The 18,564-nt window shown below is 37.8% G+C and overlaps 1 protein-coding gene across 1 annotated transcript in view; it reads right to left on the reverse strand.

Moving 5' to 3' along the window:
- Nucleotides 1-18,564, reverse strand: part of FBN2 (fibrillin 2) — a 269,631-nt gene that overhangs the window by 124,793 nt on the left and 126,274 nt on the right. Inside the window, exons 9-11 of the mRNA XM_003900063.4 lie at nucleotides 5,014-5,166; nucleotides 4,125-4,358; nucleotides 3,003-3,140 (exon numbers count right to left, since the gene is read on the reverse strand). Coding sequence (XP_003900112.1) covers nucleotides 3,003-3,140; nucleotides 4,125-4,358; nucleotides 5,014-5,166 — 525 coding nt within the window. The remainder of the gene's footprint in view (nucleotides 1-3,002; nucleotides 3,141-4,124; nucleotides 4,359-5,013; nucleotides 5,167-18,564) is intronic.

Below are 18,564 nucleotides of genomic sequence, written 5' to 3' on the forward strand. Positions count from 1 at the left end.
TGACTGAGTTGATTAAAGAACAGTCTTTGAGCTCTGAGATTTTTTCCTCAGCTTGGTCTATTTTGCAGTTAATATTTCTGATTGTATTATGAAATTCTTGTATCACTACAAGAAAAATCTTGTATCACTACAAGAATTTTTCAGCTCTATGAGATGAGTTTGCTTCTTTCTTAAGAACATGCCAGTGGTGATGGGGTGATGAGGACTATGTGCACGTGTGCCAGCAAAACAATGGGGGAAGGCTGTGGGCAAGTGCATGCCAACAAAGTTGTGGGGAGAGGCTGCAGGTGCAAGAATGTTGGCAGAGGCCCATCTGCTGAAGTTCTCCAACGCTTAGGCAGGGTTTGCTGGCAAAGGAGCTATGGTGGTGACCCCTGGGAAGAGCCCCAGATGGGCATCTAAGGCTGTGCTCCAAGTAGACACAGCCATACAGGGACACTGGGAGAGACTGGCAGATGGCGGACACTCAGAGCAGACTGGCCCTGTCCCATGGGCAAGACTGCTCTGCTCTGTCCAGGTCCAATAGCCAACCAAGGCCAAAGCCCCATAAAAGAGGATGGAAAGCCTTGGGGTATGGGCATCATAGCCACTCTGGTGCCAACCCTCTGGGCTCTGCACAGGATGGAATCCTGTCCCTGCCACCTATCCAAGCAGCTCTCCCTATCAGCTCAAATATCCATGGAGGTTGTGGGATCTCCTGCACATAAAATTCCAGAGACCCCTGCTAAGAGTGGGCCACTCCTCACCTATTTAACTCACTCCTTCCCCAGGATCTGCTCGGGGTCAGGAAGATTCCTGGTGCTTGGCATCCCCGTGAAGGCTTCCCAGCTTCCTCCTACTTCAGTCCCGGTCTGTGTACTCCTTCCATACACTCTTAATGCCTTCCATCTGAAGATCCTCTCAGAGTGTGCCAGTCTTCTTAATGGTCTGGTCTGTCAGTAGGAAATGCTCTTCCTGGCTATGTCTACTCAGCCATCTTGGCCCTTCTCTATTGAGTTTTGTTTTTTTTTTTTTAACTCCATGGGAAAATTCCTTATCCTTCACAGACACTAACGTAATCCCTAACTACTGCAGATCCTGCTGCTAGATTGGATGATCCTGATGGTCTCTTCTTTCGCCACGTTGCTAGCATACAGATCATAGTTACTGAGCACAAATCAATTTAAATGGCATTTAAGGAATCAGAACTTCCAAGCCTACCATTACCAACTCTCTCACTGTTAAACTTTTTGTATATGACCTACAAGAAAGTTGGGGACTCTTTATAGCAGCTGTTCTCAAGGTGTGGCCTCTGGGAGACCACTGAGATCCTTTCAGAGTGAGTTTCATTCAAAACTATTTTCACAATCATATTAAGATGCTATTTACTATTTTTTTTAAATCATGTTAACACTTGCTCCGATGGCACAAGAGTAATGATGGTTGCTTAGCGCAGATTAAGGCAATGGCACCAAACTGTCCTAGCAGTCAATGCCAAGAACTCACAGGGTATTTGAAAAAGCCATTTTCACTGAAGAATATAATTGGTGAAGCCATAAAATTAATAATAATCTTGGCCCTTGAATATACATTTTAAAAATATTTCTGTGACAAAATGTGTATTATACATTGTTGCTGACTGAAGCACCACGAGCGCCTGTCTCAAGGAAAAGTTTCTGTGTAGTTGTGTGAGTTGTGTACTCCATTAGCAGCTTTTTCTGCAGAATACTATTTTTACTTGAAGAATGACTGACAAATTATAGCTATTCAGAGTTATTAATCTGGCAGACATTTTGTTGAAAATAATGCAGTGAGCCTGTCACTTTAAGAAAAGCCACAGACTGTATATTTGATGCTAATGTTAAAAATCCAAGCTTAAAAATAACATAATTCAGAAAGATTATTCAACACTGTATGCTTGATAGTTTCCCAGCAATTTGAAGGCATTTGTATGAGTCTGATGGTGATATTTTCAAATATGATTTTTTGATAATACATAGTAAAATATGTCAACTTTGGAAAGATGTGCATAATACGGTACATCAACATATTTCAAATGACTAATGCATGTTACAAAATCCATTCAAAGCTTTAGACAAACCAATGGACTTTATGTAACAGAGTACAAAAAGTGTACTAATATGGTTTCAGATTCTACATGGTTAACTAAACTTTAAGAATTACTCCTTATAAGTTTTAGTGCAATATCAAAGAATAATCACAATTATCTGAAAAGTCTATGTGATATTCCTCTTCTTTTCCATCTATGTATCTGTTTGAGGATAGATTTTCATTCCTCAACAAAACAAAACAAAACATCACCACAACTTAAATACAGAAGCAGCTATGAGAATCCAACTGGCTTCTATTAAGGCAGACATCAAAAAGGTTTGCAAAAATGTAAAACGACACTTGTTTCCACACATTTTGTTTTCAAAACTGTAGTTTTTCACAAAAGTGTTACTTATATTAACATGCAATGGATTCATTGTTGTTATTTTTGAATAAGTCAATAAATGTCTTAATATTTTCATTTTTAATTTCTAATTAAGTTATTATCAAAGTAGAGATAATCAATGATTTTAAGAGTTTAAATGGGTCTGAGATCAACGTATTTGAAAACTACTGCCCTGACGTATCAGATTTTAGTCCATTGGTGTCTTGTCATCTTTTAAAAATGGATTCATGCTCGATGAATTGTTTTCAAAATATATTCATTGTTATATAGATTTCTTTTTATTTTTAGTTTATATTAAGAGTAAGCAATTCTAAAGCAGAAGGAAAGGGAGAGTCAGAGACAGAAATCACAATATTTAGGACTTAAAAGGGTAGGAAATTCTTGAACTGATCTAGCTCAGCATAGGTTAAGGGGGCACACTGAATAGCATACACACAGAAGAGACAGTTTGGAAATTAGCTTTATTTCAAGACACTTAAAAAAATCATATTCACTCCAATTTGATCCTGTAACCTAATAGCTACTAAAAAAACTAAGAAGGATTATTAAAGAATCACAAACTTACCTATACAATCTCCATTTGTATCCTGCTTATAACCCATGTTGCATTCACATCGGTAGCTTGAGACAGTAGGTATACAGCGTCCATTTAAACAAAGGTTAGCATGATGCTTACAGATATCTATTGTCTGGTTCAGAATTGCTATGGAAAATTAAAGTACAATTATATTTAATTATTACAACATGCATTACTTTTCTGAATTGATTTTTAAAGGACATTTAATAGTAAATTAATTATGTGTACATCATAAGCTCATGTTATTTTATATTTTATTAAAACTTTAATGTGAAGAATCTAAAAAATATTACTAAGACACATGCTTGCAACTTGTATTTGTTAAGTGACAGATCTGAAAATACTGCCCATAAGGATGTCTTTTTAAAATTACAGGTATGTTCTACCATACACTTGAGTGCTTTCCATTTCTCCTTTGTAACTCTGCTGAATATTCAGACATAGCAAATTGGCAATATGCCAAAAAGAATAACCATAACACTGTAGGACATCCTTAAATATTATTAGCAAGAGAGTGCTTTTAAAAAGAATGAAGTTAAATGTCAAGTACACAAATACCAACTCTGGTCTGAAGCCCACAGTTTTCAATTTCTTGAGCAATTTCACAAAAAAGGGTGAGGAAAGGAAAGATATGTACATTACAATATTTGGATCGGCACAGAGCAAGACATTCAGTTTATCTCAGTTGAGAAATGGTTCTGGAAAATAAGTCAAGGAGTGCACGAACAGGGCAGCTTTAAATGGCCAAATGAAATTCACTGTAACCAAAAACATGCTTTTTGGTGGTGTCAACTGGACTGGAGTATTACTGGGCTCTCATATGTATTTTCAAAGACCTGGTTCACACATTCTTTTCTCTAATTTAACAGAAAGTTTACAGAACAGAAAAGTAATATTTTCCTATTACATTTTCCCAAATTTAGTATTACTATGTATCAGACCCTGAAATAGGTTTCCCTCTGTCTCTCTCTCTGTCACACACACACAAACACATACACACACGTGCAAGTATGTCCACACAACCCTTCTGAAAGATTAAAATTATGTTAGATATTATAATATCACTTGAGGCAGCAAACTAAAGAGTCCACAGGAAAACTGACCACTTACTTAGTCCAGTGATGATAGGTCCCTGTCCCCCAGCCCCCACGCCGGCTCCCCCAACGCCAGGAGAAAAGCCATTGCCTCCAGGGATGGGGATGAAGCCTGTCCCTCCTGGGCCATAGCCATTGCCATTGCCACTTGGGGCAAAGCCATTTCCCCCAGTGCCTCCAGGTCTGGAACCAGCACTCCCTGGAATCCCTCCCATTGGAAGGCCATCCATGCAAAGTCTGCGATATTCCTCTAGAAGAAAAGAAACTTGACGTTAAGCACAGGTGAATGTCTTTCTGCATAACAAAAGCAAAGATATTTGAGCTCTGGATGAAAGATCAGGAGGTTTAAAAACTGAATTGAAATACTAACATTCAAAATAATTTAAAAAACACTTGGACAAAAATAAGTCAAACAGCTTCTAGGTATTTGTCTGATGTTACTACATTAGGTATTATCAAAACTGATCGTAAATAACAATGCTATCTCATTCCCCACAAAAACACTCAAGTCATATTGAAAACACACAAAGGAAGACAAATATGACTTGACTTCAAGGAAAAGAGCAAAATATATACATATATATTTTTGAGACAGGGTCTCACTCTGTCACATAGGCTGGAGTGCAGTGACATGACCATGGATGGCTGTAGCCTCAACTGCCCAAGCTCATGTGATTCTCCCACCTCAGCTCTGCAAGTATCTGGGATTACAGGCATGCACCACCATGCCCGGCTAATTTTTGTATGTTTTGTAGAGATGGGATTTTGCCATGTTGCCCAGGCTGGTCTTGAACTTCTGGACTCAAGCGATCCACCTGCCTTGGCCTCCCACAGTGCAAAATACATTACTGTTACTAATTTTCCTAACAGTGTCTGTGCCGAGGAGACTGACACCAGCCACATACCAGAACCTCTGACAGGACAGGCTTCAGGAATGGTTCCAATGCCCCAGCAGCGGCCAGGCTCACAGCAGCACTGCATTTTCGTCATTCTCCCTGGGAGCTCTTGTGCACAGCGACCATTCACCAGGCCCGAGAAACACATGCCTGTTCTCTGATCTGTGCATGTAAAAATAAAACAGAAGACATGACAGAATTACCTCAGGTTCTTACAACAATCACTGCACATGAGATGAATGTAGGTGAAGTGACTCATACTACTTAATCTCTATTATCTATTCCTTTCTTCACTCTCTTAATTTCTGTCCATTTATTCCTTCCTTTGCTCATTTGGCCAGCAAACATTGATTGAGCCAGGGACAGAACAATGAAAGAGGTAGAGCAGATGGGAGGACAGACCACAGTAAGAGCGAAAGTCGGGCAATTCTGAAGCTTGAAGGAAAGCAACCACCCAGTCCCAATCCTCAGCCTGGAGATGCGCACTGTCTTATGTCACTGTGATTTTGTGGTTGTCTGTAATGCAGCAATATCTGACTGATGATTTTATACAAGTTGATCAGAAGCAACATGAAACAGTGACATTTGAGAAGGCAGCTGACTAAAATGAGGGCATGAGCCATAGAAGTATCTGAGGAAAGAGCAGCTTCTGAGGAAGAAGAGAATGTGCTTCATGTGTGTGAAGAACGATGGGCCACTAAGACTAGGGAACAGCATGTGGAAAGGAAAGTGCAAGAGCATGAGCTCAGACAGACAGCAGAGGCTAGCACGGATGGTCCTATAGGCCATTAGGAAAGGACCTTGGGATTTCATTTGGATTTTGAGTGGAGGGTTTGGAGATTTCCTGGATGGTTACAATGAGAGAAGACAATGGTTTACATTTTCAAGAAGATCTCTTTGGCTGCTATGAGAACTGACTGTAGTGAGAGCACAGAGAACAGTAAGGAGGACACTAAAGACATTCAGGTGAGAGACGATGGTGGCTTTGATGAGGGTGGCAGCAGTGGAGATGATGAGGCTGAGCAGAGGGCAGACATGTTTTGAAGGTACAGCCAATAGGAACTTGCTTGGGTGTGGGGTATGGAAGAAAGAGAGTCTTAGTCATTTCCTAAGTTTTTGACTTACACAGCTGAAATGGGGATGGCGAGGGAAGAAACAGGATTAGAGAACACAAGACAAGGCTCCTCTTTAAAACATGTTACATTTGGAATGTTAAATAAATGAGCCTGGAATGAAGAAGCATAGTCACGCTGAACATACATATCTGTGAATTGTCAGTGTATATATGTCATTCTAAGCCAGAGCTGGATGAGACAGTTTCAAGAACTAGGGAAAACTGATTGTGCCAAACTAGGTATTGAGAGGCAAAATAAGGTGACCATTCAGAGGTACGCACAGTTTGGCAGGGCTACTATGGTAAAGAGTCTGTGCATTATCCAGTAGGATTTGATGTAAGGAAGTGACATGATCAAATACGACTATAATAATGTCACTCTGACAGCAGGATACACAATGGATCAAAATGATCAGATAAAGCCTAGAAGACAGGTTTGATGATTGCAAAAGACTGCATAAAATGCAAAGTTGCATAGGGATAAATTATCAATATCATCTGTAAACTCTACAGGTTTTAACTGAAACTGCCTTTATAGTAACCAATGGAAAAACATGTGAGCTTAATTAACAACATATTATTCAACCCTATCAAGATGCTTTCAAAGTTGTTTTGTCTATGGTCACAAGAAGAAAGATGTACCACAGCAATCAGGATCTGCATATCAATAACGAAGATGAAACTGTTAATTGCTTATAATTCCATTAACAGGTAAAGTTAAAATTTTTAGCACTGGATACAGAGTTTAAAGTAAGCACATTATGTCCTCTAATGGCCCATATATAGCATGCCTCAGGTCGCTTTTAAACTATCATAAAATAACTGAATTACCTTTAATATACTCTGTATAAGAATGGAACAGTTCCTTCTATTTCTCCCCCAAAGTCCCAGTATGACCCAAAACCGAGCACTAAATGTGATGTATGCACACATACTTAAAGGCACTGCAGAAATTTCAAAAACTTGAGTTGGATTTGGACAAGCTGTCATTAGGAATAATTTCACAGCTAAGTTTCTATTCCTAAGAATAATCAAAGGAAACAGTTTTTGGAATATTCATTTTATGAACCCAAAGTATCATACACTACCCTCTCAAGACCAGGATGTAAATTAAGATAAGAAAGTTCCAAACTCTTAACAACAACCACTAACATTATAAAACACAATCAGTCCTACAAGTTAGGATGAATATATTTATCTCTTCAAGGCTTCTACAAGAAGGAGGTTGTAATATAGAATTTGAAAACAAAACAAAACAAAACCCTAGCCTTGAGTCAAGAGTCCTAGTTTTACATTCAAATATTATTAATTGTTTGATTTTCAACCACATTTAACTCTTCTTCTGTACAGAACATGGTTGGTGGGAGAATGAAATAAAACAACATATGCTCTGTTTCTTGCGGCTTTCATGGTGAATTAGCTACTCTGAATGTTCCTCTCAATTAAAATATCCTGGATAAAATGTGAAAAAATATTGAAAAATACATCATCCAGCTTGCATGGAATGAAGGATAAAACAGAGTCCCCAAATGAGGTGAAATGAGAATCTTAGGAGGTATCTGAACAACTAATTGCACCTTTAGGCTACTTTTAAACTCTGGAGACGGTGAATTTCCACTCTGATAGTTTCACAGGGCCCAGGGCATAAGATATAAAAAGCCCAGATTCCACTCTCCCCAATACATAACAGAAAACTCCCTCGTAAGGTAGGGTTCCAAAGAGCCATATCCTTAGTTTCTGGATATAGTATGTGGATAAGGTAACGGAGGCAACTAAGAAACTTGCTTGTCTCTACTTTGATGCTGTGTGGAGGAAAAAGAAAGATCTCTCCTAAGAATCAGTAACCACAAGGTCTTCCTCACATCAATAGCTTTGATGGCTCAATTAATAGTCGGTTTTTTGGTCTGAAGAACTTCAAAGGAAGAATATAACGTAAAGAGGTTCTCAGGTAGAGATACTCCAAGCAACTCACAAAAGCCAACACAATTAGAGGACTTAATATTAATGAAAAGTCTCAAAAAATTCTCATAAAGTTCCAAGAAAAAAAGAGCTGCTAACAGGAAAATACACTATAACACACTAAGAAACAAAAACTAGTTAAGTAACCAGCATAGTTTTGATATTGAAATGGTCACACCAATTCTGTCAATTATTATTTTAAATTATTAATAATTAAATATTAATTAATAAGAGTTATATTTAATAGGTTTAAAGCAATTCAAGTCCAAAGATATGAACAAGAGGAAAAGGTCCATAAACAATGAATAGGAACAGACTTAGAAGAGCTCAAACTTCTATAAATGAAATGAAATGAAGTATCTGATGAATATATTACACAAGTGTATTGCACATGGATAAAGAGAGAATTACTAAGTTGGCAGATACAAACGAATATACTATTTTCAATTAGCATATAGAGACAAAGAATTTGAAATATTAAAAAGAGGTCAAGAAAGATGAAGGTGAGAATGAAAAGCTAATTAGATGTACACCTGTGTACATCTGATATGCTTTGTCTGTATCCCCACCCAAATCTCATCTTGAATTCCCACATGTTGTGAGAGGGACCTGGTGGGAAGTAATTGAATGATGGGGGCAGGTCTTTCCTGTGCTGTTCTTGTGATAGTGAATAAGTCTCAAGAGATCTGATGGTTTTAAAAACGGGAGTTTCCCTGCACATGCTCTTCTCTTGTCCGCCACCACGTGAGTCATGCCTTTCACCCTGCACCATGATTGTGAGGCCTCCCCAGCCAAGTGGGACTATAAGTCCAATAAACCTCTTTCTTCTGTAAATTGTCCACTCTCAGGTATGTCTTTATCAGCAGCATGAAAACAGACTAATACAACATCTAATAAGAGTACTAGGAAGAGTAATAAGCAGAATGGGAAAGAAGCAGTATTTAATGGATACTTAGAACTTTCTAGCAATGTTGTAAAACCTCAGATTTAAGAAGTCCAATACATTCAAAGTAGGATAAAGAGAGATCCACAATTAGACATATCACTGTGAAACTGCAGAACTAAAAAAGTAAAGATCTTAAAAATAGGTGGAAAAACAAGACAGATCACCTGCTAAGAAATGGTATTTTAAAAAAATCAATGGCTGACTTCTTAACAGCACCAATGGATGCCAGAACACAATGAAATAATATCTTAGTATACTCTGATAAAATAACTGTCAATTGAAAATTCTGTACTGTGATAAATCATGTTTTCAGGGGGCAAATTACGGTCATTTTCAAGAAAACAAAACCAGAGTTTTCTACCAAGAGTTTTTTGATAAAGAAAATGTTGAAAGAGGTACTTCAGGCAAAACAAAAAAGATCCCAATGGAAGGTTTGAGATATAGGAAGAAATGATGAGCAAGAATTATTAAAATTTTTAATATTTTGTATGAGTAAATATAAGTAAGTACTAACATATTAAACAATAATGATTAAGTTGTCACATATAGGGAATGGCAATATACTAGATTTTTAAAAGTTGTGAGGGGAAGATCAAAGTTTAATCACTTAAATATTCTTTTATTGTTTATATATAGGTAAACATATAGGTTAATTTTAGACTTTAAATATGCATTTTAAAACAGCTAGGATAGCCACTGAAGCCACAGAAATAAAGTATATAACTTCTTAACAAATAGGAGAAAGAGAATCGAGTTCACGGCAGCAGGTCGGGGGATCCTGAATAAATCTAAAAGAAACCAAGAAAGGAGAAAATATACAAAAAAAGCAAGATAAATAGGAAGCACAATGACTATGGTAAAAATAAAAACAAATATATCAGTACTATAATAAATACACATGGATTTAAATCTCAGTTGAAAAGACAAAGATTTACAGACTGTAAAAATAAAACAAAAAATAGATACAGACTGTTTAAAAGAAATGCATTTAAAACATAAGGAGGAGGAAAGATTGAGAGGAAAAATACATAGTAGGTATATACTTACCGCTTCTGATACCACTTACAAAATGTGATACAAAATAAACCCAAAGAAAATAGTTAGAAATAGACCAAGAATAAAGAAAAAATTAGAGTCAATACATAATTTTAAAATGGTTCAATTCACCAGGAAAATACGACAGATACTTTTAAACATTTATCACCTATAGCATAGCATCAAGCTATGTAAAATAAAAATTTACAAGACTACATGGAGAAACTGAGAAATCTACCTCCATAGTGGAAAATTTACATGACTTTTTTGGTAATAGATATAGTAGACAAAATTCTGTAGGTACAAAGAAAAATTGAATAGTACAATTAAGTTTGATCTAATGGATATATCTACAATCTAGCATCCATCAGTTGGAGAATACCCATCTTTTTCGAGTCCATAGGGAAGATTTATAAAAATAAATCATTTGCTAAACCATGAAGCAAATACTGTACCAGAATATTTCCAAGAATTGGTATCAACTGATAATATTCTTGGACCACAATGTATGAAATGAAGTTGGAAATCAATAACAAAATAAACAAGAAAACATCCTATAGTTCTAAACAACTCATGGACCAAATACAGTATCACATTGAAAATAAGGTAATATGTATAAAAATGTTGATACGGTTTGGTTGTGTCCCCACCCAAATCTCAACTTGAATTGTATCTCCCAGAATTCCCACATGTTGTGGGAGGGACCCAGAGGGAGGTAACTGAATAATGGGGGCTGGTCTTTCTCATGCTATTCTCATGATAGTGACTAAGTCTCACAAGATCTGGTGGGTTTATCAGGGGTTTCTGCTTTTGCTTCTTCCTCATTTTCTCTTGCCGCTGCCATGTAAGAAGTGCCTTTTGCCTCCTGCCCTGATTCTGAGGCCTTCCCAGCCATGTGGAACTATAAGTCCAATTAAACCTCTTTTTCTTCCCAGTCTCTGGTATGGCTTTCTCAGCAGCAAGATAACAGACTAATAAAAATGTCAAGCACAATGTTGCAAGTACTTATCAGGAATCCATTCTATACCAGTCCCAAGACTTTGTGAGTATGCAATGATCTTGAGAGGGGTTCACAAATGCATATTTACATTGAACATTGCAACGTGAGTAATACTTTGCAGTTTATTGGCACTACCATGATTCACATTTACGAATATGCCACTGTAGCTAATAAAATCCAAATTCATTTACAATTATTACTAAATACCCAAGAACATTTTCATTATGTATGCTCTCACAAATATTAAATTATCATAATGTGGGGATCTGAAGTACATTTTTTATGTTAAAGAGAGGTCTTTAAATAAAAAAAAATTCATAACTGGCTGGGCACAGTGGCTCACACCTGTAATCCCAGCACTTTGGGAGACCGAGGTGGGCGGATCACGAGGTCAGAAGATAGAGACCATCCTGGCCAACATGGTGAAACTCTGTCACTATTGAAATACAAAAAATCAGCCCACCGTGGTGGCACGTTGCTGTAGTCCCAGCTACATGGGAGGCTGAGGCAGGGTAATCACTTGAACCCAGGAGGTGGAGGTTGCAGTGAGCTGAGATCACGCCACTGCACTCCAGCCTGGCGACAGAGCAAGTATCCATCTCTAATAATAATAATAATAATAATAATAATAATAATAACCATTGTTCTACACAGTTTGGAAACCTCTGGTCAGTCCTATAATATATATACTGAAGGAAACTAAGCCATAGGTGAGAGGATGGAGAGGCAGCAACAGAGGATTGCAAAGTAAATTGTAACTTTTTTTCATAAATTCCACAATTAGCCTTTTCTAGTAACAACAAGGAGGCAAGCAACCTAGTTCTCATTCCTTCAGCCAAAACCTACCAGGATGAGACACACACTGGTGTAGCGTCTCATAGTTAAGGTCTCCAAAAAGGCATATTACAAAGCAAATCAGAGCCTAGGAATTACCCCTATTTCCTTTGTATGAGATTTCATGGCCCTTAGAAAGCACTGTATTAAAAACTGTATCATGTGGAAGAATATTAGAAATAAAAAAGTCACCTGACAGAAATAAGAGTTGTCCAGGTACACTATCCCTTGAAACAGGGAATCATTAGGGGCAAAGGCAGATGAAAAGCTGTAAAAACAAAATTCTTCTAATGCTTGCTATATGTTTAACTTGCTATATGTTTAACATCTAATGCTTGCTATATGTTTAACTGTAGAACTGACGTGTCCTAAGTTATGAAAACAAGTCTATTCCTCTAATCATTTTCTATCGTCCTTACTACATTTCCTGAACAACGCTTATGAGCAGTCATATTTACAGTCACACTGAGAAAAAGGAAGTAATTCATCACCTCTGATTAAAATATAAATCTATCTTGAAATGTAATAAAGGTACACTTATCAGAGTTTGTTTCATGGCTTGACATTTAGTGTAAACTTGATTTAAGAGAACTAATGGTTAATTATACAATGTGATGAAAACTTGGCAAAAATTGGGGATTGTACCTTGAAATAAATGTCTCCTGTGGAATGAGGTTTGCTCATTAAAAAATGAAGGGTTCAGCCAGAAAACACCAATGAGGTAAGCCCAGGTCAGAAAAATAGTGATAGACAGTAGGTGTTCGGTAAATAGCAGCCACTGTCTCATGCTTTGTCTCCTGAGACTGGATGCCTGCACTCAGCCTTTTGATGGTCTGGTTCCAGCCTGGGTTCCCCTTGACTGATTCTGTGGATTCTTACTATTCCGAAAATACTTTCATGTTTACATTGTTCAAGAGTAACTACAGAACTCAGAGCAATGAAAAGGAACCACTGTGTATCCCAGGTTTATTTCTTCCTTTAAAATAGTGAATGACATGCTTCTTCCTAACTGTAAGGAAAACTTCTCCTTCTAAGACACTTACTCCTTTCTTAATTAAAACTAATATCCTCGTTCCCACCAATAGCTTTTATATAATTCTGAAGCTAAAACTAAAGCACTATTTAGTATACTCTTTCATTTCTGGTTCCCCCTTTAGTTAAATAATTTTAGGAATTTTGGGTTCTCCAGGTGTTTTGTTTCAAATGCACACATGCATGTGGAATCAACACCCAGCATTACATAAAGTGCTGCGTAATACATAAATAATTGTGTACCTTGCTCTTTTCTTGAAAAATGAAAAAACAAAACAAAATATACACTGGTCATCACTTCTGCCTCAAACTTCCTCTTATATTAGTATTATATTTTTTCACATTATGTTTTCAGGTTTTTTTTTTTTTTTTTTTGAGACGGAGTCTCACTCTGTCGCCCAGGCTGGAGTGCAGTGGTGCGACCTCCACTCACTGCAAGCTCCGCCTCCCGGGTTCATGCCATTCTCCCACCTCAGCCTCCCACGTAGCTGGGACCATAGGCGCCCGCCACCACGCGCGGCTGATTTTTTTGTATTTTTAGTAGAGATGGGGTTTCACCGTGTTAGCCAGGATGGTCTCAATCTCCTGACCTCGTGATCCGCCCGCCTCGGCCTCCCAAAGTGCTGAGATTACAGACATGAGCCACCGTGCCCGGCCAGGTTTTGTTTTTTCAAGAATACTCCACAGCAGTATTGTGCACTAACACTTTTGGAAGGCTTGAAGAAATGCCTTAGCATGCTGCGGCACCATCATATTACTGGAAGAATTTCTAAATGCTTAAACCCATTTTCTGAACTTAACTGGCACTTTTGGGTCCTGTGCTTAAGGTCCTTTCTCACTCTGTGTACACAATAGCAGCAGACACATTATCCTGCACACAGAAATTGCTCACTGCTCTTTGCCAATGCGTTATTTATTGCTGGCTGCCAGCCATTCTTCTGTGCCTATATAACAATGTGGAAATTAGGTATTAATCATTCCTTGGACATGCATGACAGTTACTTCGAAAATTACTTAAGGCTCATTAAGTAGTGCTATTTAAAACGCTTTTTAGAGAAATATTATTAGGTACGTTTTAACTCCTTTTTTTTTTTTTTTTGGAACTGGCATATGTTAGTGCTCCATGCTAAAAAAAAGTTCTTTCCTGGATATTTAAAAAGATGATGAAACACACTAGATAGATAAACAAACCAGAAATTTGACTTTTATATTTAGTATACAATGAAAGCAGAAAATTATCCTGTCTTATAATTAAATTGCCCAGTTAAACTCTCCTGCCAAGTGAAACTGTTTTCTGGCACACAAAAGAAACAGGATCAAGTTTATTGATGCTTTATCATGTGGTATACACTCAGAATGTCCGTGTTAACTAGAATAAGGAATTAAGGCAACATTCAGCAAATGTTACTTTCAGCACATGTGAGCTCTCAGAATAAAGCTGCAGATTACACACAATTTAGTATAAAAAAAGCTCTAAGTCATCCAACTCTTTATCATTAGCATACATGTGGTTAGAAAATAAATAGCGTGGGAATATCCCCAACATATATAATTCAACCAAATAAATTCAGTCTGAGAAAATACAGACTCAGAATTTTAAAAATCAAAGATCTCATTCACATTAAAATGTTAGATTAATTTTTTCTCATGTATGGAAAACACATACATATTCCAAATACAGCACAGTTATTCAAAACATTTCTAAGCTGCTTACTTAATTATAACCTGGTTTTGTAATTCTGGAGAGCCATTCTCCCTTCCCTAGAGAATCCCCTTTGTTCCTAGTGTTCAGGATGTTGATAGTGAAATGAATGGGACTTCTGGTTAGCGAAAGACTTAGCTTTCCGAACCCCAAGTTAGCTCATGTCTTATGAGCATCCAGGACCGTAATTCAGTGGCACAACATCATGTCCAAAGAGATGCCAAAGGCTGCAAGGCCGCCATAATCAACATGAAGTTCTTACATCGATATCATCTCATTCATTCATTGGTTTTTTCTGTTCGTTCAGAAAATATTTACAGAGCACAAACTTTTATGCAAGATGCTTATTACATAAAGCCCAGGGTCCATGAAGCTTCATAAGACAGGGCCTAACATAGCCCACAGTCTAGCCAGTGAGTAACGCACAAGTACCTGTGACAATGCAGTAAACCCTAAAATGAAGCAAATGGAAACATATTATGGGTGGGGCTGATTAATTTTGCCCAAGAAGAAAATGCAGGTTAGGTGAAATGGCTATAAGGAAAAGCGATACTGGCCAGAGGTCATGGCTCATGCCTTTAATTCCAGCACTTTGGGAGGCTGAGGCAGCTGGATTACCTGAGGTTAGGAGTTCGAGACCAGCCTGGCTCACATGGGAAAACCCTGTCTCTACTAAAAATACAAAAATTAGCCAGCGTAGTGGTGGATGCCTGTAAAACCAGTTACTCAGGAGGCTCAGGTGGGACAATCACTTGAACCCCGGAGGCAGAGGTTGCAGTGAGCTGAGATGGCGCCACTGTATTCCAGCCTGGATGACACAGCTAGACTCCATCTCAAAAAAAAAAAAAGAAAGAAAGAAAAGTGATACCTAATTTGGGACTTAAAGGATGAGCCGGATTTTAATGAGCATAGAAGGGGAAAATCAAGATGCTTCAGGCAGAGGGGGTACTGTCGGCAAAGGCATGGCAGTGTGGTCATGTACAGCAATGAGGGAAATATGCGTATGAGGAGGCAAGTGGTTAGAGATGAGTCCGGAATACAAGTTAGGTCAGGTTGTAAAGGGCTCTGGATGTCTGGGTAGAGACTTAGGACTTTATAACATAAAGAGGCAAGAGATAAAAAGAGTTTATCTTAATTTCATGGTAAATCAAAACTTTCATTGAAGAAAAACCACCTTAGTAAATCATTAGGTACGCTGGTCTTATCTGAATAAAATGAGGATTCATGCTTCTTTTCCAATGCAAAACAAAAATATGAATGCAAGTTTTGTTTGACTAGAGAAAGATTTTGAAATGTAAGTGAGTAAATAAAAAGAAGCAATTTAGAAATGGGAAGTAAAACACTGAAACTTGTTTTGGCAAATTCTGCCTCATAACTAGTTTCATTTCTCTCCATTCTCAAGCCCCCAACCCCGCATTCCAATTTGTTCTCAAAGGCCTTCAATTACTCCCATTGACTACCAAATAAAATAGATGTGCCGTATTTGGTATTTCCCGAACTTCACAATAATAACCTCACTTCCTTCTCCAGTCATATTTCTTCTAGTGATATTCTAGGAGACAAGTTTCCTGAAGCCACGTTCTACAGCACCCAGACAACAGTGTTCAATGACGACTCCCACGGTGACATTTCTCCTACAGAGTTGAATCTATACCTATTCCAAGCTGATAATTTTGTGTTCGCATATGCATGTGTGCATAAATATATTATTTTCCTATAGAGTTCAAGAAAATCAAGTCAAGTGTAGGTAGTGGCAGTAATTTTCAACCTTAATAGAAAGCTGACGGCCAAATTATACAGTAGTCCTCCCTTATCTGCGGGGGGTACGTTTAAAGATCTCCAGTGGATGCCTGAAACCTTGAGTGGTGCTGAATCCAACTGCTTTCAATTTGAACACGTTTCTGTTCATATCTTCCACCCACAAATTTAATTCCTTTTCCTTCTTAACTACACTTATCACACATTGTGGCTGTAACTTTTGCAGTGTGAGGTACAACGGCAAAACTAACATGAAATTCTTTCTCTTCCTTCGCAATTTCATGGGTAGATTTGTTCTTACCATGGATCTTAGCAACCTCAGCGAATACGATTTCTTTCCTTGCTAAATAGAGAACTTCCACCTTTTCACTTAAAAGAAGTACTTTATGGCTTCTCATTTTATATATATCTGAATTGCTAGCATCAATACTCTTGAGTTCAGGGGCCATGATGAAGTATTATAAGGTCACTTGCACACAAGCACTGCGATACTGTTAGCCGGTGTGAAATCTGAGATGGCTACTAAGTGACTAGTGGGTGTGGAGCCTATACAGCATGGACATGCTGGACAAAGGAGGAGTCACATCCTGGATGGACTGATGTGAAAGTCCACCGTGCTAATCAGAACAGTGCACAATTTAAAATTTATGAATTGTTTATCTCTGGAATGTTCCATCTAATATTTTTGAATAACAGTGGGAATTGTAGAAAACAAAACCATGGAAAGTCAAACCGTGGATAAGGGGGAACTAGGGTATTAAATGAATCAAACTTACTATGCAGTGAGCCAGCTGGCAACAGTGACCCTAAAATAGTTTATTTGCTCAATTGTACAGACTTAATATTTCACAAAAAATGATTTACCTAATGCAAGATAGGAACTCTGATTCATCTGTAAAATACAAATAATTCTCATTCAAAGACATGACATGAGGCTTCCAATAGACATGTTACTTCTCAAAGCAGGCTGTTAGCATGACAGTGAAGAAACCACTCATGCTGGAGGCCCTGACATCTAGCCACAGCATCTCCACAGCCTTAAAGTGGGTAAGTGGCAGTTTAGTGTCACACTAGCACAGAGGTTGGAGTCAGACAGGTCAGGATTTGAATCCTGGTGCCATTCATTGGCTGAAAAACACTGGGTAAGTCACTTAACCTCTCTAAACCATATTTCTTTTATCTGTAAATTTGGAGTAACTATACTTATCTCACAGGGCTATGATAAGGACCATATGACATATTATATAGGTCCAGAGCAGGCATATCCTCCTGCTCCTCTTAATAAGAATAATAATGAAGAATATTTTACTGGACACTTATTAGAAGAAACTGAAGTGTAGAGAAGATGGTAGCTTGCCTGACTCTTCACAGCTATGAGATAATGAGGTAGTGGAGAAGCCCAGTGCCTTACACATGGTGTGTGTAGTATCTTAAATGATAGCTGTTATTTTTACTACTACCACTATTTCTTCTATTACTAGGCTTCTACTGTTATTTATGATGACAATATGGCATTCTGAAGGCAGGATTTGTATCTCTTATGTTCACTGTTGGATGACCTGATATATCAGTACATTTAATCAAATGAATTCAGGCCACAGTCCTTTTATTGGTGGCCTAGGACTTCTAGCTTACATCCTTGACTCTGTATTTCCATCTCATCAACCCATTTCTCTTGGGCGCATAAGAATCATTAGGGAATCATCAAGACCTACAGAGATTCTGGCAGTTAGCTTGCTGACATACTAATTGCCTGGTTTTGGGAGAGAGAGAGACACTGCCCAAACTGCCACCCTCTAGTGGACCAAACAAAACCATTCTTTAAGTATTGGATTAATTGCCCTAATTCCTGCACTACATGAATCTTTAGTGCCAGTAAAGGTAACAGTGCATCTTTTTTCCTCTCTTTCTACCTATTGTCAGCTTAAAATTGGAACAGACTAGGTTAAATGCTCAGGAAGAGAAATGTGAGGGTAGCTCACTGTGCTGTGATTATGCATCAAAACACACTTCATAATCTCTATGCTTACAATAAGACAAATGTCTAAGCCTTGCTCAATAACAGATTACCTTCGCCAGGACTGTGAAGCACTATTTCATCTTTCTAAATAAACAAGGGAGAGTATACAATGGTTTTAATTTGAATATATTTAAACACAAAATTAAAGGTGTCTTTTTTG

Source organism: Papio anubis, chromosome 5 (genome assembly GCF_008728515.1).
Source record: "Papio anubis isolate 15944 chromosome 5, Panubis1.0, whole genome shotgun sequence".
Lineage (NCBI taxonomy): Eukaryota > Metazoa > Chordata > Mammalia > Primates > Cercopithecidae > Papio > Papio anubis.